Source organism: Tursiops truncatus, chromosome 10 (genome assembly GCF_011762595.2).
Source record: "Tursiops truncatus isolate mTurTru1 chromosome 10, mTurTru1.mat.Y, whole genome shotgun sequence".
NCBI lineage: Eukaryota > Metazoa > Chordata > Mammalia > Artiodactyla > Delphinidae > Tursiops > Tursiops truncatus.
In genome coordinates this window covers 98,486,300-98,507,836 of record NC_047043.1, presented here as the reverse complement: position 1 = coordinate 98,507,836, position 21,537 = coordinate 98,486,300, and the positions used below count along the sequence as shown (strand labels likewise).

At 39.4% G+C, this 21,537-nt stretch overlaps 1 protein-coding gene across 15 annotated transcripts in view; it reads left to right on the top strand.

Moving 5' to 3' along the window:
* The window catches only part of TMCC1 (transmembrane and coiled-coil domain family 1), a 219,408-nt gene that overhangs the window by 177,667 nt on the left and 20,204 nt on the right, over nucleotides 1-21,537 (top strand). For 11 of the 15 annotated variants that reach the window (XR_012323929.1, XM_073787748.1, XM_019933682.3 and 8 more), the window contains one exon: nucleotides 19,036-19,970. Coding sequence is in view for 14 of the 15 variants with exons in the window: in XM_073787748.1 (XP_073643849.1) it covers nucleotides 19,036-19,970 (935 nt within the window). In the remaining variant the exon portion in view is untranslated. Of the gene's footprint in view, nucleotides 1-16,155; nucleotides 16,242-19,035; nucleotides 19,971-21,057; nucleotides 21,219-21,537 lie in introns of those variants that run through there. The other 4 variants (XM_073787750.1, XM_073787751.1, XM_019933684.3 and 1 more) reach the window with 3 other exon arrangements.

The window sequence follows — 21,537 nt, the reverse complement described above, 5'->3', positions numbered from 1 at the left end:
CATTATCAAGTGGTTGTTAGTGCTTTATCTCTTTGCCTGTACTGTGATTTAATCCCTTTTATGTTTTATTTTGTACAATTTTTCTTTGCCAGGCCCAGTTGTATCATTATGAGGCCTTTTTCTGTTATTATTAATACATATTAACGTTTATTAGAGAAAAGATGGTTGTAGAAAGTAGCCCTGAAATACTTATGGACCTCAAGAAAGGTAAAGATATTTTCTCTTTAAAATCTAGGGTTTGCTTTCAGCAGATTCTGGAGTCTTGATTTGGGGATCTTTAATAAGCATTTTATTGCAAGTTAAAGAAATAGTCACATTAGTTTTGTGAAATCCTACCTTACTCTAATCTGCCTTAAGTTGGATCCTGTTTCTTGTGTTTTTCTAAGCATGAAGGTTTACTTTTCCTCATCCTTTCTTAGGCAAGTGTTGCTGGATGGTATGGTGACTGTTTTATTAGCCTACCTCAGACCTTGTCCTTGAGCCCCCCCCACTTCTCACCAGTGGAGAGAGCCAAGTTTTCTAGCTGCTTAGAGGGGCACAGAAGAAAACCATTGACACCTGGCTTTTTGCTGACTCACTGGTTATATAAGCCTTGTAAATACAGCTATCCATATACTCCATTAGGTTACTGGGCAGGTGGCCCCCTCCTTGTTTACTGGCCTTTTCCTTTCTCATCACCCTTCTGCTTCTTCCTTAAGTTTTTGGTAACACAGTCTCAACCTTTCACCAAGTGAGTTCTAAGAAGCAGTGAATAGACAAATCTTTTTTCTTCTATTGAATTGTTGGGTTAACTGTGTATTTTCATCTTGATTATGTTAAAATTCCAAATTCTATATTTTCTTGGCACATGAAACCTACAGTATTAATACATCTTTTCATTTGTGGGCCAGTTAAAGTAAAAACTTCCTTTTCTATCTTTGAGAACTCAGTTTAAATGCCCCTGTTCAAAGAATTATTCTGTGACCTCCCAGTCTAAAGTAGGTTTCTCGGCCTTACATTATTCCTTTTCTCACAGCACTGTGTTCTTTTTCTTTGCAGCACTTTTCACAGTTTATGTTATTTGATTACCCGTTTTTCTGTTTCCACCACTTTTCCCCACTCAGCCCTAAGTGTCATGAAGGCAGAGAGTTTATTTTTTTGTCAATATATGCCAAAGCGCCTAGCATAACGCCTGGCTGAGAGTTGAAGAAATGACAGTAGGCAGTATTACATGTGTAAAGACCCTATGCTGATGTCGACTGAAAAAAAAATGTACAACGTCAGAGTTGTGAAGTAAGTTTTATTTGGGGCAAAATGAGGACTGTAGCCTGGGAGACAGCCTCTCAGATAGCTGTGAGGAACTACTCCAAAGAGGTAGGTGGGGAGTTCAGTATATATGTGATTTTGGTGAAGGGGGATTCATGCAGTCAAGCACACATGTTGACAGAAAGTTGCCACTAGTCACAAGGAGCAGATGCCTCCATTAATGATTTAAGTGCTTTTCTAAATATGAGAAGATGCAAGAAATTGGGATCATAAAATCTGAAAAATATCTAACGATCTGAAGCCCTGTTCTGCCAGTTTTTCCCGGAGCACAGAGTGCCTCATTCCTGATCTCTGCCCTGGCTCCTTTCAGGGTGTGTTGAAGGTCAGCGATTATGGTGGCTAGTGACTTCATCCTTGTAGAGGCAGATGGTGAGCAACAATTCTTCATCCACAGTGAGAAGAAACAGGATGAGCAGCAGGGTCTAAAAAAGGCCAGTGTGGCTAGAGTGAGAGGAGCATGCTATAAGATGAAGCTAGAGAGAGGTCCAGAGCCCAATCAATCACATAGGACGTTATAGACCAAGTTCACATTCTTGTTCTTAATATTTTAAGAGTGTGGAAAGCTACTAAAATAATTTAAGCATTGGGTGATTTAGGATTTCCTTTTTTTTCTTCTTCTTTTAATTCTTTAGTTTAATTGAGGGCCTAAATGAATGCAGCTAGATCAGTCAGGGCGAGTGATTCAGGAGAGAGAGGACAAAATTTTTTTTTTAATAGTTCTTCTGTTCCTCAATTTAATCTTTTTTTTAAAATAAATTTATTATTTATTTATTTATTTCTGGCTGTGTTGGGTCTTCGTTGCTGCTCACGGGCTTTCTGTAGTTGCAACCAGCAGGGGCTACTTGTCGTTGCCGTGCGTGGGCTTCTCTTGTTGCAGAGCACGGGCTCTAGGCCCACGGGCTTCAGTAGCAGCATGTAGGCTCAGTAGTTGTGGCTCGTGGGCTCTAGAGTGCGGGCTCAGCGGTTGTGGCTTGCGGGCTTTAGAGCACAGATTCAGTAGTTGTGGCACACAGGCTTAGTTGCTCCGCGGCATATGGGATCTTCCTTGACCAGGGCTAGAACACGTGTCCCCTACATTGGCAGGCAGATTCTTAACCACTGCACCGCCAGGGAAGTCCTGAGAGGACAAGATTTTGTCCTAAGGGTTTGACGGTAGAAATAAGTAGAGGTAGGTGGGAAGTATTATAATTTGACAGAAATTTGGAAAGTAAAATACATAGGACTTGGTATTGGATTGGATATAGGTAGAAGGCAGATGATGTCAAGGATGATTCCTGGGCTTTGGCATGGTTTGGTTTGGCTTGTGTAACCTGATGGATAGTAATGCTTTCCCTGAGATATAGAATACTGTAAGAGAACCAGGTTTCGAGAAGGATCACAGTGTTTGGTTTTGGTCATGTAGATTTTGATATAGTCAAGTAGCCCTTTGGATCTGTACATCTAGATTCCAAAGGAGATTGTACTACCTTTACCATTGGGAAACCTTTAGTGATATCCTCGGAATAAAGTCCAAAACAGTTTAGACCTACCTTGGGAGCTTATCTCCCACCATAGCCCTCTCCTGTGCCATACTTTTACAGTCTCATGAACCATTCAGTCGTCTTGAAGAGACTATTACATTTCCTTCTTCTGGGCCTTTGCTCATACTGGCGGTCAACCTGAAATGCCTTTCCTTACCCCTTCTCATTTTTATCAAAAACTTCTTCCTTCAAGGCTCATTTCGTTTTTCACCTCCTCCAAGAAGCCTTCCCTGTTCCCTCTCCATTCCTGTATTCAAGAAGTACTTTACCTTCATATCTACCATATCATTTGCTTAATCAGACCTGTGTTTCATTTCTCTGTCTCACCAACTAGGTTGTGTGTTTCTTGAGAGCAGGGATTCCACCTTTATTCAGTACGTTAGATAAGAAGAACAAAGGATAATTGCAAAATTAATTAAATAGTAGAAGCCTTGATCTTTTCTACACCCTGCTTCCTTAGTCTCATAGCACCATGAAGTCCATCTACCTACTGATTTTCTCTAGGCTGTCCTACATTTGTACCTTATAGATACCTACATACAACTTTTCTACCTACATAGTAGAAAAGTTCTTCCTTTCATACGCAAAATCCCTAAGCTAGTCATTTTCATCACATACTTTTTTACTTTTACTTTATTTGTAATTTATCAGAAAAACTGAAATCTTGCTGTTACTTATCACACGTGAAAGAATTGACCAAGACAGGAAGGACCAGAATTCATAGCTGATCTTGTTCTCTGTGTCTCCTCTTTTCCCATTCTCTGGAATAATTCTAGAACCCATGCAGTACTTTTTTCAGTGAGGTCACTTATTGGCGTTTAAGACTGGGTAAGGCTGTGCGTTGCAGGAGGCGTGACCCACATATTTCCTAGTGCTCCCTGATAGGCTAGCACTGTCCACAGTTGAGCAAGCCTCCCCCCAGGGAACAGAGTGTAGAAATGCAGAAACAAGTTATGAAGGTTGGCTCCTTCCCATTTAAGTAATTCTTTCACAGAGGCTTAAGCATTCAATTTGTCTCTTCAGACATCTTTAAATAGTTGAATTTCCTTCCTATTATCTCAGTTAATATTTGTATGTATTGATTTTCATTCTTTGGAAGCCTGAATTTCAGTGATTTCTTACCCCTTTTAGGAGTTATAGATACCTCCATTTAAAAACCTGAGAGACAGGGCTTCCCTGGTGGCGCAGTGGTTGAGAGTCCGCCTGCTGATGCAGGGGACACGGGTTCGTGCCCCGGTCCGGGAAGATCCTATATGCCGCGGAGCGGCTGGGCCTGTGAGCCATGGCCGCTGGGCCTGCATGTCCGGAGCCTGTGCTCCGCGACGGGAGAGGCTACAGCAGTGAGAGGCCCGCGTACCTCAAAAAAAAAAAAAAAAAAAAAAAAAAGAGGGAGAGAAAAACCTGAGAGACAATTGGACTACCCTCTGAAATTTATACCAGTCACATATTTATGCTTTTTTTATATAGATGTGTTCAATTTAGACCTTTCTTTTAGCGTAGTTGTCCCATTATAACTTGGAAATATGAACTAGACTGTATCCCTTATGTTCTATTTGAGAACGTTGGTTTATATATCATCCATTGTTGTTACAGATCTTGAATGAGAAAAATCTAAGCAGCTCTAAACATTATATCACAAAGGAATGACTGTAGTTCTACCATGATTTGATTACTTGCAACTAAATAAAAATTATTTTAAGATAAATTTATTTAAACAGAGGGACAGATCATTATTGCACTCTTGATAAACTCTTCTCAGATCAATTCTGTTCATTAAAAAATACATAAAATCTTTGACAAGTGATACTCTAGGCTCTTACCTTTCTTAGAATTTGTACTTAATTTTGAGAACATAGCTGCTTTTTTGTACAGTAGAATAAAGCAGATACACGTATAAAGTTTGAATACCTGCTGTGTAAACTATCTAATATCTTGAGAGTCATCAGTTTTTAAAGATCATAGAAATGTTAAATTACTTTTTGCCTGTACTTCCCTTTATGTTAGCTGCTTTGGGACAGTGCCATACTACTACTATCTGGATAGCTCTAGTAGTACCTCACTTCATGCTCCATATATATAATATATATATTTAATAGACTTTAGGAAGGGGGTTGTAATCCTAAATATGGGATTCCCATCTGGAGTCTGACTTTGTAGAAATCATCAATGCCTCCTTTTTATGTTGATCCAACTGGTGGTAATCGTGGCTGTTACAAAAAGCATTATAGGGAAGTAGTTAAGGACAAGGACTCTGAAGCCAAAACCTATGGGATTTAAGTCCTGGCCCTGCTGCTTACCGTTGTGTGACCTTGTTACTTTACTTCTCCTAGTTCAGTTTCCTCAGCTGTAAAATTAGGGATTATAATAGCATATATTTCCTAAGGTTGTTTTGAGGGTTAACTAGGTAAATATAAGCAAAGCACTTACAGCAACACCAGGTACATAGTAAACATTCAATTACTTGTACATTTAAGACTATCACCATCATCATCAGATTTACGTATAAGGCGGATTGAACCTTGAGCTTTCGTAGCCTCAGAAAATACCTATCTGAGGAATAAACCTAGTGAGATAATCCTAGAAATGTTCAAATAGTTCACATAGGAAAGTAATAATGTTGGGCATTTAATTCATAAGCCTTTCGAATTGAAAAATGTCTGATGTCTGAGCCAAATATTTTAAAAAAATTTTTTATTAAAGTATAATTGACTCACAGTGTTGTGTTAATGTCTGCTGTACAGCAAAGTGATTTAGTTATACATATATATACATTTTTTTATTATTCTTTTCCATTACAGTTTATCATAGGATGTTGAATATAGTTCTGTGTGCTACACAGTAGGACCTTGTTGTTTATCCATTCTATATATAATAACTTACATCTGCTAATCCCAACCTCCCACTCCATCACTCCCCCAACTCCCTGCCCCTTGGCAACCACAAGTCTATTCTCTATATTCGTGAGTCTGTTTCTGTTTCGTAGCTAGGTTCAATTCTGTCATATTTTAGATTCCACATATAAGTGATATCATACACTACTTATCTTTCTCTTTCTGACTTAATTCACTTAGTATGATAATCTCTAGGTCCATCCATGTTGCTGCAAATGGCATTATTTCATTCTTTTTGTGGCTGAGTAGTATTCCATTATATATATGTACCACATCTTCCTATCCATTCATCTGTTGATGGATGTTTAGGTTGTTTCCATGTCTTGCCTGTTGTAAATAGTGCTGCAATGAATGTTGGGGTGCATGTGTCTTTTTGAATTATAGTTTTGTCTGGATATATGCCCAGGAGTGAAATTGCTGGATCATATGGCAACTCTATTTTTAGTTTTTTGAGGAACCTCCACATGGTTTTCCATAGTGAGCCAAATATTCTTAATGTATGACGGTAAGGTATTTCAAGGAGCATTAGAAGTCAGTCTTTGATTTAATAGGATCCTATTATAATGCAGATAAAGTTATAAATAACCTTGTTAAGACCTCTTGGTATTACAATAAACAAAAACACTTTAGGTTGTAATGAAAGAGAATTGTAAATAGCCAGTACCCAAAATAGTTTCTGAATAGATAAGTGAATAGGAAATAATTTCATTCATTCGGGAAACATTTAAGCAGCTACTAAGTGCTATATGCACAGTTTTAGGTGTTAGAGAAACAGAAGTGGACAAAACACAAAAATCACTACCTTCGTGGACTTTACATTCTAGTTTTTGTTGATATATATCAAAATATATGTCATGAGGTAAAAAGTTCTATGGAGAGAAAAGAAGTCTAGAAGCTAGAATAGGGAGTTCATAATGGAAGCAGAGGCTGTAATTTTAAATACAGTGTCAGGGAAGACCTCGCTACTAAGGTGACATTGGAGCAGAGACTTAAAAGAGGTAGATAGAGTAAGCCATGCAGGTGTCTGGGGAGGGGCGTTCCAGACAGAAGGAACATGAAGTGAAAAAGCACTGAAATGGTGCATGCCTGGCACATTCTAGGAGTAGCAAGGAAGCCATTGTAGCTGGTGGCAGTGGAATGAAGGGATGAGTAAGTAGTAGGAGGTGGAGTCAGAGAGATTATGGATGTGGGGCAGGTGCCAGATCATAGTCATTTAGGCCATTGTAAGGACTTTGGCTTTTACTCTGACTGAGTTATGGAGCCACTGGAAAGTTTTAGATGTAAAAGACTGTTGTGATTTGACTTACATTTTTAAAGGGCCACTCTGTCTGCTCTTCATATAATTGATTATAAAAATATCATTGCAATAATAGTGTAGGAAACCATTGCAGTAGTCCAGGCAAGAGCTGATAGTGTTTTACACCAGGGTGGCAGCAGTTGAGATATAGTGAGAAGTAGTCAGATTCTGCATCTCTTTAGCAAGTAGAGCCCAAAACATTTTGCTGGGGCAGTGTAGTGTGCATAAGGGGTAACAATGCAGACTCTGTAGCCAGACTATCTGGGTACGAACATTGGCTTTGCCACTTCTTTACTTTGTGATCTCGGACAACTTAAATTCTCTATGCTTTGGTTTTCTTAGCTATAAAATAGAGATAATAATAATAGTCATCTTGCAGTGTCATTGTGAGAACTGAACAATTTACTAAACTGAAAAAGAACTTAGAACAGTGCCTGGCACACAGTAAGTACTATACTATATGTATTAGCATCTGTCTTTATTAATGTTAACTGGGTAAGGTATGAGAAAGAAAGAGGAGTCGAAGATGACACTAAGGCTTTGGATCTGATCCCATGGATCAGTGAAGTAGCCATTATCTCAGATGGGAAAGACTGCAGGGGAAGCAGGTTTGTGGGATGTCAGGAACTCAGTTTTATCTTGTTTTGTTTTGTTTTTTGCAGTACGCGGGCCTCTCACTGTTGTGGCCTGTCCCGTTGCGGAGCATAGGCTCTGGACGCACAGGCTTAGAAGCCATGGCCCACGGGCCCAGCCGCTTCGCGGCACGTGGGATCCTCCCGGACCGGGGCACGAACCCACGTCCCCTGTATCAGCAGGCGGACTCTCAACCACTGCACCACCAGGGAAGCCCCACAGTTTTGTACATAGTAAATTTGAAATGATTGTTAGACATCCAAGTAGAGATATTGAGTAGGTAGTTGGATATATGAGTCTAGAGTTAAGGGAAGTATGGGCTGCGGTATGCATTTGGAAGCCGTTAGCAAATAAATGATATTTAAGACCATTTTAAGAGAAAGAATAGTAATTAAGCCATAAAATGGAATTGGGGATATACAGTTTGGACAGCCCCTGCTTAGAGCCTTTACTCTTCACAAGCTAACAAGCCTAACAGTAGCCAGTTCAGAGACAGCCAGATTATCACAAACCCATGGAGCTTTCCAAATTCTTTCATTGCTTTTTAGAATTTGTTTTATCAGAATTGCTTGAAATAAATAGGATTAAGCTGAGGCTTAGAAATCTTTTGTCTTAATTAGACTGTGTCATAAAAGTATTTGCAGGGAATTAACTTGTAAAGGGGAACTCATTGGTGGCAGTTTTACAAATTGGCTTATCCACACATGGGTTTTATATGAGTTTTTTTGTTTTGTTTTGTTTTGTTTTGTTTTGTTTTGTGGTATGCGGGCCTCTCACTGTTGTGGCCTCTCCCATTGCGGAGCACAGGCTCCGGATGCGCAGGCTCAGCGGCCATGGCTCACTGGATGACCTGTTTGGTTCCTTTCTAGCTCAAAGAATCTGTGCTTATAAAAAAACTCCTAACCATAACAAAGCAGAATATAATTTTATACTTACACCATCGATACTGTGATCTTGTAGGCTCCTTATGGACTAACTTTCTTTCATTCTTTCTTTCTTTCTCTCTTTCTCTCTTTCTTTCTTTCTCTTCCCTCCCTCCCTCCCTTCCTTCCTTCCTTTCTTCCTTCCTTTTCCTCCCTTTTCCTCCCTCCCTCCCAGTCTCACATGAACCTATTAAATCCAAACATCGGGCCTGAAGTACATCTGGCAGTGCAAATCCTCAATGATGTATTTCACGTAAGCCAGGAAATCAGTCCTCCTGTGACAAAGCAATTCTGAGCAACAGCCCTAGATTCCATAATGGATATTTTGCAGTGGGGTTGGAACAGGTTGGCCATTTAGGATGTTAATAATCTAAACTCATATTCAACTCAGTCAGCAGTTTTTCCTCAGCAGCCTTGGAGGGATGAATATCATCTGTTGGAAGCTATTTTTCTTACAAAAATTCTGACCTTTTTTCCATTCAGAGTAACATAGGCTCAGTCACTGCATGGCATATGAGATCTAAAAGAATCATTTTAAGGAGATGCTGGTGAGCATTTATATTGAACATTTACTTGATATCTTCTTTGTCCAAGGCATTGTGGTACCTTCTTGGGGCACAAAGATGAATGTGATGTGACCCCTGCCCTCAGGAACTGTCAGTGGAGGCAACACACTCAAGCAGTCATTTCAGCATAATGTGATAGGGACAAGTGATACAGAAACATAGGTAAAAGAATATAAAGGAGGAGCCATTAATCCAGCTGGGAGAGGGAGGTTGTCAGGAAAGATTTCCTGAAGGAGGTTATGCCTGAACTGGGTTTCCTTCAGCCAGAAAAGGAAAGGAGAATATACCCTGGACTGGCCGAGGGAGCCTTGTGGGCAGAAGCCTGGAAGTGTGAAACAGTGTGCCATGTCAGAAGAACCAAATTATAGTTTTGACCCTTAGCATATATAGATTTAAAGTTTCCATTATTTCCAAGTGATCCATGATATAGTTTTTTTGTCAAAATTTTGCACATGGTAGGATCTTCAGCTACAAAGCTAGAGAGTAAACCCCACCAGAATTCACATTTCAGTGCACGTCACCCATGAAGTGATTTTAAAACTTTGTTTTTGATGAAGATGGACCTGAAAAGTGCTGGTGGTAGAAAAGAGAGTGGGGCCTTAAGTGGTTCTCAATAGAAAAGGGAAGTTTGAGACAAACTAGACTGTAGTGCCAAATTCACAAGTGACCAGGATTCTTGTCATGAATATTACTTGTGTATCAATGATTTTTCAAACTTTTTTTGAGTGTGATTTTGTGTGTGTGTATTTTTAATTGCTGCAACATTGGTCTGTAACTTGACATAAGTTTCATGTGTACAACATTGTATTTCAACTTCTGTATACACTACTTCATGTGCACCACCAAAGGTTTAGTTTCCATCTGGCACCATACAGTTGACCCCGTTTACCCATTTTGCCCTCCCCCAACCCTCCTTCCTCTCTGGTAACCGCCAATCTAATCTCTATATCTACGTGTTTTGTTTTTGTTCTGTTTGTTCATTTATTTGTTTTATTTTGTTTTTTATTCCACATATGAGTGAAATTTTCTCCATCTGACTTACTTAGCATAATACCCTCAAGGTCCATCCATGTTGTCACAGATGTTAAGATTTCATCTTTTTATATGGCTGAGTGGTATTCCATTGTGTATATGTGTATGTATATGTATGTGTTCCATTGTGTGTATGTATATGTATGTGTATACACACACCACACATACACACACACACACCCCACATCTTCTTTATCCATTCGTCAGTTAATGGACACTTAAGTTGTTTCCATATCTTGGCTTATAAATAATGCTGTGATGATTATAGGGGTGCTCTTTCCAAATTAGTGTTTCCTATTATTCTGGTAAATACCCAGAAGTAGAATAGTTGGATCATATGGTAGTTCTGTTCTTGATGTTTTGAGGAATCTCCACTGTTTTCCATAGTGGCTGCACCAATTTACATTCCCATCAACAGTGTACAAGGATTTCCTTTTCTCTGTTCACCAACACTTGTTATTTCTCTTCTTTTTTTTTTTTTTGTGGTACGTGGGCCTCTCACTGCTGTGGCCTCTCCTGTTGCAGAGCACAGGCTCCGGATGCGCAGGCTCAGCGGCCATGGCTCACGGGCCTAGCCGCTCCACGGCATGTGGGATCTTCCCGGACCGGGGCACGAACCCGTATCCCCTACATCGGCAGGCGGACTCTCAACCACTGCGCCACCAGGGAAGCCCTGGCTTCTTTTTGATAATAGCCATTCTAATGGATGTGAAGTAACTTTTTTTAAAAATTTTTATTTATTTTTGGTTGCGTTGGATCTTCGCTGCTGCGTGCGGGCTTTCTCTAGTTGCATCAAGCGGGGGCTACTCTTTGTTGCGGTGCGCAGGCTTCTCATTGCGGTGGCTTCTTTTGTTGTGGAGCATGGGCTCTAGGCACGTGGGCTTCAGTAGTTGCAACATGCAGCTCAGTAGTTGTGGCTCGCAGACTCTAGAGTGCAGGCTCAGTAATTGTGGCACACGGGCTTAGATGCTGCGCAGCATGTGGGCTCTTACTGAACCAGGCAGGGATAGAACCCGTGTCCCCTGCATTGGCAGGTGGATTCTTAACCACTGCGCCACCTGGGAAGTCCCACTCTGCCCATTTTTTAATCAGATTGTTTGTATTTTGTTGTTGTTATTGTAGAGTTGTATGAGTTCTTTATATATTTTAGATATTAACCCCTTATCGATCATATCATTTACAAACGTTTTCTCCCATTCAGTAGGTTGTCTTTTGTTTTGTTGATGATTTCCTTTGGTGTGCAGAAGCTTTTTAGTTTGATGCAGTGCTATTTGTTTATGTTTGCTTTTGTTTCCCTTCCCTGAGGAGACATACTCAGAAAGATATTGCAAGACCCATGTTAGACTATAAGGCCTATGTTTTCTTCTAGGATTTTTATGGTTTCAGGTCTTACTTTCAAATCTTTAAACCATTTTGAGTTAATTTTTTGCGTATGGTGTAAGATAGTGGTCTAGTTTCATTCTTTTGCATGTGGCTGTCCAGTTTTTCCAACACCATTTATTGAACAGACTGTCCTTTCTCCAGTGTATGTTGTTTGCTCCTTTGTCATAAATTAATTGTGGCTTAATTTCTGGGCTCTCAATTCTGTCCTGTTGATCTGTATGTTTGTTTTTCTACCAGTACCATGTTGTTTTTATTGTTAAAGCTTTGTAGTATAATTTGCAGCCAGGGAGTGTGATATGTCCAGCTTTGTTCTTTTTTCTCAGGATTGCTTTGGCTATTCAGGGTGTTTTGTGGTTCTGTACAAATTTTAGGATTTTTTGTTCTATTTCTATGAAAAATGTCATTGAGATTTTGGTAGGGATTGCACTGAATCTGTAGATTGCTTTACGTGGTATATGGACATTTTAACAATGTTAATTCTTTCAGTTCATGAGTGGAATATCTTTCCATTTCTTTGTGTTTTCTTCAATTTCTTTAAACAACGTCTTATAGTTTTCAGTGTACAGGTCTTTAACCTCCTTGGTTAAATTTATTGCTAGGTATTTTATTCTTTTTGTTGTGATTGAAAATAGGATTGTTTTCTTATTTTCTCTTTCTGCTAGTTCATTATTAGTGCATAGAAATGCAGCAGATCTTTCAATACTGATTTTGTACCCTGCAAATTTACTGTATTCGTTTATTATTTCTAGTACTTTTTTGGAATCTTTAGGATTTTCTGTGTTTAAAATCATATCATGTGCAAGTAGTGATGGTTTTACTTTTTCCTTTCCAATTTGGATACCTTCTATTTCTTTTTCTTATCTAATTGTCTGGCTAGGATTTCCAATGTCATGTTGAATAAGAATAGTGAGAGTAGGCATCTTTGTGTTGTTCCTGATCTTAGAGAGATAGCTTTCTATTTTTCATCATCAAGTATGATGTTAGCTGTGGGTTTGTCATATATGATCTTTATTACATTGACATATCCTCCTTTTATACCCATTTTATTGAGAATTTTTTATCAAAAATGAGTGTTGGATCTTGTCAAATGCTTCTTCTGCATCTATTGAGATTATCACATGATTTTTATCCTTCATTTTGTTAGAGTGGTCTATCACATTGATTAATTTGCAGATGTTGAACCATGCTTGCATCCCTGTCAAACTTTTTAAAAATAAGCAATAAAACATTGTTTCCTTTTCTTTTGCTAAGCAAAAATTTCCCAGGATACCCATATAAAATAAATGAAAGAAGAGGTAATCAGGGTTCCAGGAGTCCTGCTCACTTGGCTTCACTATTCCCCTTTGTGGTGATCCAGACACATCTCCACGGAACCTAGGGTTGTTTCATGTACTAAAGTTCTGTGTAAAAAAAGTGCAAAGGTGATTCCTAGAACTTATAGGAAACTCTTCGGTCTGTATAAGAATTATTTATCAAATTAAGAAAAAATTTTATGACAACTGAAAAGGCCTGTTTTTTAGACTATGACATGAATCTTGGTTTTAGGTCCAAAGCAGAATATGGAATGCTTAGAGAAAAGGCTTGCTTGCTGTGGGATAGTGGAATTTAGTCTATTTTTATTTTCTTTTACACCCACTTGAGATCTACTCTCCATTTCACAGCATGGCAAACTCAACGGCGGTCAGAATCGCACTGGAGAAATTTGCTCAACAGAGTTGTGCTGACTGTGAGGAGGGAAGGGCATTTGTTTCTACAGTGAGACTGTGGAGATAGGTGAAAAAACATTGTCATGATTAAGATATACTTTCTTCACAAAGTGCTGATAGACTGTGGGGTTTCTTTTATTTTTGTTAGGGATGAGACATGGGGGAGGTGGAAAGGCAAGCCTGAAGGAGATGATGCAAAATTCAGATCCAGAGCTGTGTAACACCTAAGGCAGGACTCTTTCTTGTGTTTTACGTTCTCAACACAATCCGCCTGGCAGCAGAAGAAAAGCTTATAAGACCAACCAGAGCCTGTTCATGTTTATTATCGATTAGAAGGTAGATTCCTGTGTGGTTCTTAGGGCCAAGATTAAGAATCTCTAGGGATTACCATTTGTATTGGATTTGGGGAGTGGCCTCCCCCAAATCAAATATTCTATCTTATTGCCCCCACTAAGTGTACTTGAATTGAACCATACACTCCAATTTTGATTCAAAACATGGCTACTGTATCTCTGAGAAAATATTTGGCAGAACAGTGGTCTGCAGGTGCCCCAGCGTCAACTTGCACAGGCGACGGCACAACCCATTCTGTGAAATTGGCTTTGGAAAAGATACACTTTCAAAACAACCAAGATAGTCAAGCTTGTATTTGTTTTCAGATTAACTACAAAGACTTCCTCACTCTCTACCCCCTTCTTCTTTTATCGTAAAATTCCTTCTTCATTTTCTCAGAAAAGATACGGATTATTTAATGTGCAGAGTATGAGGTTGCCTGAGAGAGACAATACTCTATAAAGCATAGATAAGATGACTTCATCATACTAAGTAAGCAGAATGGGACTGTGGCTTTTATTGAAAATAACAATGTCAAGTCAGGGATTTCTGAATCTTTTTTAGCTACAAATATACATATCTTGGATTCTGAGTAATGAACCAGGTAAGGAATAGAAAAAGGTAACTTCTTGAATGCTTACCTCGCTTGGCAGGCATAACACACTTTTAACATCTTTTCAAATAATCTCATGAGAAAATGATAGCCCCATTGTATGGAAGAGAAAATTTAGGCTCAAAGAGAACTAGTAGATGGCCCAGAGACACACAGCTGTGAGGTGACAGAGTCAGGTTTGAACCCAGGTCCTTTTACTCTTGAAATTGCCTTTCCACCGTGTTGCCTTTATATATGACTGTTCTCAGAGCTGGGTCCTGCCGTGTTCTAACACTTTAATCCACTTAGAGAAAGTCGACAGATCTTTAATATATTTGCAAATGAAAATTGAAAGCCATTATAAAGCTTTATCAAAACTCTGCCGTAGATGGCTCCAGTTCTTTCCTTGATTAATCAGTGTTTTGAGGTATAGCTGTTGAAAATTTTCTCTTGGGCTGCTTTCTGGTCAGTTAATTCAGATCAGTGAATAGATAATTTCAACAATGAATTCTCAATAGTAAGAGACAAAGTACAAACAAAGCAGTATAGTCTGCTTGTTATAGCAACAGTTAGATATTAATTGTGGCTTCTGACCATATCTCTAGCCTTGTAGCATATTGCCTAACTTACAATAAGTAGTCAAAATATGTTTAACTGACTGACTTTTGGTCCTAGCTTTTTCTATACAAATTAATTCTAACCTCAGCAATAAGTGGGCTGCTGCTTGCTATTTAGTGGGTATGATTAGATTTGAAAGCCCTTCAGGGGGTATGGTCATAGGAAACCCTGTTGTGAAGGTGATATTGCTGCTGCTGTTGTCAAATTGCCAAGTGATAAGGTAGTAGGAGGCACCTCACAGTCAGTTCACTTGTAAATTAGTGATAACAGTGTCTACTTTGTAGGGTTATTGTGAGAACTGGAAGATTAGGCAACCAGCTGCTTAGCCACAAGACCAACTGTCAAGAAAGATGACTATTGTTACTTTATGTAATGTTGAATTACATTATTCCTTTGGTTCAGGCTCTTCGTATCCCCTAGTTTATGCCTGAAATGTGAAAGATCTTGGAAGGAAGTATATTCTGGAATCTTTTAATATTTGAATTTTTCAAAAAGAACCGCTTACATGGTACAAAAATAATAGCCAGTACTAACAGCTTACACTGTGCCTGGTACTGTTTTGAGAGTCTTTATGTTCATTGATTCACTTCCTCCTCACAACAGTCTTCTGAAAATGGGCATTAGTATTATCCATATTTTACAGTTGATGAAATGGATATAGACAGAGGTTAAATAACTTGCCCAATGTCACATGGCTAGTAAGTAGCAAAGCCAGTTTCCAACCCAAGCAGTTTATGCCAGAATCCATGCTTCACTGCTACACTAAATGTAGCCAGACTTAATAGTCTTGTTTTTCTGATCTATGCCTTTTCCTGTATAAGAAAACCCTTTCCTATTTTCCAGTACTGCCTTCTAAAAGGTTTTAAATTTGCTTTTCACATTTGCAATTATACATTTCAAATTTGCAATAGTTGTTTGTCTGGAGTGAAGTAGGAATCTAATTTTATGTTGTTTTATGTGGATAGCCTAGTATGCTAGCAAAGACTATTGGAAAAGAGAACTTTTCACTTGGTACGTTCACAACTCAAAGCTAAGTCAGGCCCTTCCAGTGCTAAGTATTCAGGCCACCAAGGACTTTGTTCATAATTCAAAAGATACCGAGAGAGTATGCACAACCCCTGTCCTATAATTCTGTAGTTCAATATATCTTTCTCTTTCCTCCTCTTTCTCTCCCCTCCCCTCCCCTCCTCTCCTCTCCTGATTTCCTGCTCTCTCTCGCCTTCCTTTTTAAGAACAGTGCCTGCCAGGATTGGGAGGAGTTACTGAGTAATCCAGTGATTCATGGTTTCAGTGTAAACTACCCTCCTGCTGAAGCTGTGGGTTAGCTTTCTTTCTCAAGGCCAAGGACAGTGGATTCTGTCAGCTGTGCTCTTGCAGCCATATTGATGATTCTAAGTGGGAGTCACACACTGGAAGGACATAGTGGGGCTCCGAACAGCCAGGTAGGACAGAAGTCAGAGTAAAGACAGTCTGGTTTATTTCTGTAGTTACTGTGCAGGGAAATAAAGACACATCTAAACTGATGATTTGTAAATAATTATATTGAAACTTTATTCAGGTTTTTTCAATTTTAGAGATGTAATCAAACCTTGATTCTAACAACAAGGTCCTGCTGTATGACACAGGGAACTATATTCAGTATTCTGTGATAGACCATAATGGAAAAAAATATAATAAAAAAAAGAATGTATTATATATGTGTAACTGAATCATTTTGCTGTACAGCAGAAATTAACACAACATTGTAAATCAACTATTTTTTGATAAATAAATAAATAATAATTTAGAAAACAACAACAAACCTTGATTCTAGTCCCAAAGCCATCTTTTGAACAGTATGATCAATTTCTGTCCTTCCAGAGTAACAGTTAAACTTGATTTCCATGTCTACACTTCTTTAGACAACAAGAATGCATATAAGTTGATATTCAAGTAATAAGAAAGAACCTAAGAAAACTAGACCATGCATAAGCTTGTAGTCTTAGATCTAGAGACGTTTCATATATATATATATTTTTTTTTTTTTTTTTTCTTGCGGTATGCAGGCCTCTCACTGCTGTGGCCTCTCCCATTGCGGAGCACAGGCTCCAGACGCGCAGGCTTAGCGGCCATGGCTCATGGGCCCAGCCGCTCCGCGTCATGTGGGATCTTCCCGGACCGGGGCACGAACCCGTGTCCCCTGCATCGGCAGGCGGACTCTCAACCACTGTGCCACCAGGGAAGCCCAGAGACGTTTCATATTGCTTTCCTTTTATACCGTGGTAGATTTTGAGCTATTAAACATAAGTACACAATCAGGGTCATATTACATACTATAGTTATGGGATCTGAAATTCCATTCAGAAGGAAAATCACACAATGGGAACTCTGTACAGCTTAAGAGAGTGAACCGAAGGAACTGAAGAGAGTGGGTTTCCAGGAGCTTCTCTTGCAAGTCTTGGCGACTTGGTTTATCTGGAACTCTGGCTCATCCTCTCTTCTGCTGCCTTCCCTCTGGCCCTTTCACTGCTTATTAGCACGCACCTAAAGATGAACAGGACAGATGGAGAAGTGACACAAAACAGTTACTGTGCTAGTCCCTAACTATTCTGCATATTCTTTTTATTAGTGGAGCCTAATGTCATTTTTGTTATTCATTTCAGTTTTAAATTATTCTTTTGCTTTTATTTAAATGTACAGTATTTCACGTTTGTTCATCTAGAAGGAAAATAATATTGTTTCTGTTCACATTAGTAGTAATATATTGAATCCAGTAACGAACTAAATGTGTTTTAGAGATCGGCATAGTCTGTGCTCAGACGGTAAAACTGAGGAGATACAGCCAAGATGAAAAAAGGAGAATGCATCTCTAGACTGACAAGTTAATTATCAGCATTTCATGAATATTTCAGATTTGTTTTATTATTGTCATTATAGAATTAATTCAACTTTTTAAAATATGAGAGTAACCTACATATAGTTCTTCCTAGCAGATTGTTTACTGGTGACAGATTAGGGATGGGAACCAAGGAAAAGAGTGTGCCCTTAGTCTCCGGGATGGTAAACTTGTACACTGTCACTCCTACTGGGAATTTTTGTTTCCCTGCAATTGTTATTTTATTATTTATTTCGGTTACTACTCAATAGAGAGTAAGTTTCTAAAGCCTTTTTCCATGGGCCCTTCCCTAATTCACCACCACAAGCCACACCCAGGGGCGCCTTCTTGAAGGACTTCTTTCTCCTGAGTTAGAGAAACATGACCTCCCCTTAGCTTTGGCTAATGGCTTTGAAGCATTATAGTGTAAGTTTTCAAATCTGAACAATTTGTCTTTTTCTTCAACTTCCTTGAATGATCACTCATGCATACCAGAGGATAGTCATTGTATGTGTTTTGGAGTCCCTTGCCTAATAAGAATCTTTTGCTAGATAGAACTCACAAAATTTGAACTTCAAAAGGTCTGAACTTCGTCATTGACTTGTTAATTACTAACCTCTTACTGTCTGTGTCCTTGACTGTCTATGTTATCTTGCCTAAATTTATCACATTTACTTGTGATTTGGGATTTGAACTCTCAAGAACATACCACGTTCATCCTTGCCCTTTCAGCAGTACCCTCCCATTCCCTCCTTCACCTGTCTGCAGCTACCCATTAAGTGCCCCTAATAGAACAGAGAGAATGATTGCATCAATCTTGACATGATTTGATAAAAAGACACTGTGATAACAATTGGATTTTTATATCTAGCCACTTAAATTACCTTTTCTCGCCAACATTTTCAGATGACCGTAATCTGAAAGCATGAATTGGAATACAGTGATGTCTGAATACTAAGATGATATTCATATAATTAAATTGAAATACAGATGTACCTTGTTGTACATAGATATGCTTCTAAACAAAAATATGTGTGTTGAATGTTTGTGAATTAATTCATGCTTTAAACCCACTAGGAGAGGTTTATTATTTAAAGAAATACTGTAATAAATCCTCTAGCAAAGGAAGAATACCCCCAGTTTACGTCTTGTGTAAGTCTTTTTGTTTAAAGCAAAAGACTTAAATAGAACTCATGCTTAAAGCAAAGGGTACTTGTATGAGGACAGTATCCAAGAGGGAGATGGGGCTTGTACAGGACAGGAGGAATTAGGTCAGCTATCTGTGCTGAGTAAGTAAATTTTCAATACATTTGGGCCCATTGATTCTGGAGAGCTACTCCTTTTGGGCTCCTTCTAACATCCGCCTCTTGCTTTTATGCTAGATCGAGCGGTTGGAAGTAAGCAGCCTCCCCCAGACTTCCAGTGCGGTGGCCTCCAGCACTGATGGCAGCCTCCACACAGACGCTGTGGATGGAACACCAGACCCTCAGCGCACAAAGGCTGCTATTGCTCACTTGCAGCAGAAGATCCTGAAGCTCACAGAACAAATCAAAATTGCACAAACAGCCCGGGACGACAACGTTGCCGAGTACCTGAAGCTTGCCAACAGTGCGGACAAGCAGCAGGCCGCCCGTATCAAGCAGGTTTTTGAGAAGAAGAACCAGAAATCTGCCCAGACCATCCTCCAACTACAAAAGAAGCTTGAGCACTACCATAGGAAGCTCCGAGAGGTGGAGCAGAATGGGATCCCCCGGCAGCCAAAGGACGTCTTCAGGGACATGCACCAGGGTCTGAAGGATGTGGGAGCAAAGGTGACCGGCTTCAGTGAAGGTGTAGTGGACAGTGTTAAAGGTGGACTCTCCAGCTTCTCCCAGGCAACCCATTCAGCAGCAGGGGCCGTGGTCTCTAAGCCCAGAGAGATCGCTTCACTAATTCGGAATAAGTTTGGCAGTGCAGACAATATCCCTAACCTGAAGGACTCTTTAGAGGAAGGGCAAGTGGATGATGCGGGAAAGGCTTTGGGAGTAATTTCAAACTTTCAGTCCAGCCCCAAATATGGTAGTGAGGAAGATTGTTCTAGTGCCACGTCAGGCTCAGTGGGAGCCAACAGCACCACTGGAGGCATTGCTGTAGGAGCATCCAGCTCCAAAACAAACACCCTGGACATGCAGAGCTCAGGATTTGATGCACTACTACATGAGATCCAGGAGATCCGGGAGACCCAGGCCAGACTAGAGGAATCCTTTGAGACCCTCAAGGAACATTATCAGAGGGACTACTCCTTAATAATGCAGGCCTTACAGGAGGAACGATATAGGTAAGTTACATGGAATTAAAATCCTCAATTATTTATGTTTAGGTTCCCCTCCCTTTGGATACTGGGGAGTAGCTTTAAAAGGTCTTGGTACAGTGTCTTTCTCTGGAGTATTCACAGCACTTTAGATACGTTACGTGATGTTTGCATGAGTTCTTATCATAGAGAGCAAAAGAGAGGCAAGCAGAGTTAAATGACTCCCAAGATCACACACGAGTGGAGTGTTTCAGTCAGGGGTTAATGATTACTGTAGCCCTCTAGTCTTCAAATTTCAAATGAAACCCAAGCTTTCTAAGGCATTCCACCTACTTATTTATAATCACAGAACCACAAACAATTGCAGCCTATAGTTATAATACATTGAATTTAAAAGATCTATAGCCCTCTGAACTCTGTAGAAATCAGAGATATAGCCCAGCCAAAATGTAATGAACCTTGTAGATATTTGACTTTAAACACACTTATCTGGGCAATTGGTATAGAAAGATTAGACTGGAAATAAATCCAGATAAGCCTATCTGTTACTTTTATGAATTGGCAAATGTTTGAACGAGAGTGGACTTAAACATGAAATCGTTCTACAATAGTTAGAGAATTTGCAAAGGACTAAGTGCTTTGAGTCATAATCTGCTAAAGGTAGAAGCTGGTCTCTTTTTTGTGTTTCACATTACAAACTGTATTCACATTAGACCACTCTAAGCTTTTCTCCAAATGTGTGTCCCTTCCCCTTGCTTCCATCACGTGCAGATAGAAATAATATCCACGTGGAGTACTCATTCAGATCCACACTTTGTCAGCCAGAGCCAGGCCACCTCACTGATACAGATTAAGGGCCAATATTACAGGAGCCACACAGCCTGTGAACAGCCACAGGTTAGGCCCTGAAATGCCTGGATTGTGGTTTTGTCCCAGTTACGATCTACAGGGAATCCTCAGTACTTTTACTATAATGTCAAGGATTGAACAGACAGTCTCTTAAGGTCCCTTTACCGCCTGTAAAAAAATATATAATAAAAGTGATTTTTTTTTAAGTTTACTTTTATGAGATAATTTCAGGGCCTGAAATAAATTGTTCATGTGTATCAATTAGCTCTGAAAGGAGCTACCTCAGCAAGCTGTTTTCAGATGGAGAAAATGCTAATCAATCACTCAGTCCTACCTCTTATCTTCACTCTTCCGTCCTTCGGTTCTGACTTAAGACTTAAGGGAGAAGAACAGAGAAGTGTGGGAGAGAGAAATGAAGTTCTAAAAGCAAGTATATGACTATTCTTATTTCATTGTGTTGTATATTCTTTAATATACTCAGAAGACAATTTCTAAAGCAGCGAGCAATCTAATACTCAGATGGACTCTAAAAATAAAACACCTGGTCCTTTGTACTACATTAAGCCTAACTCCCGGGTTCAAATTCTAGTTCTGCCACTTACTAATCTTGAAAACTGGGCAAGATTCTTAACTTCTCTAAGTCTTGATTTTCTCATCTCTAACATAGAAATAATAATAGTCCTTCATAAGATTATTGTGCCATTTCAATGAAATAATTTATGTAAAGCACATAGCTCAGTGCCTG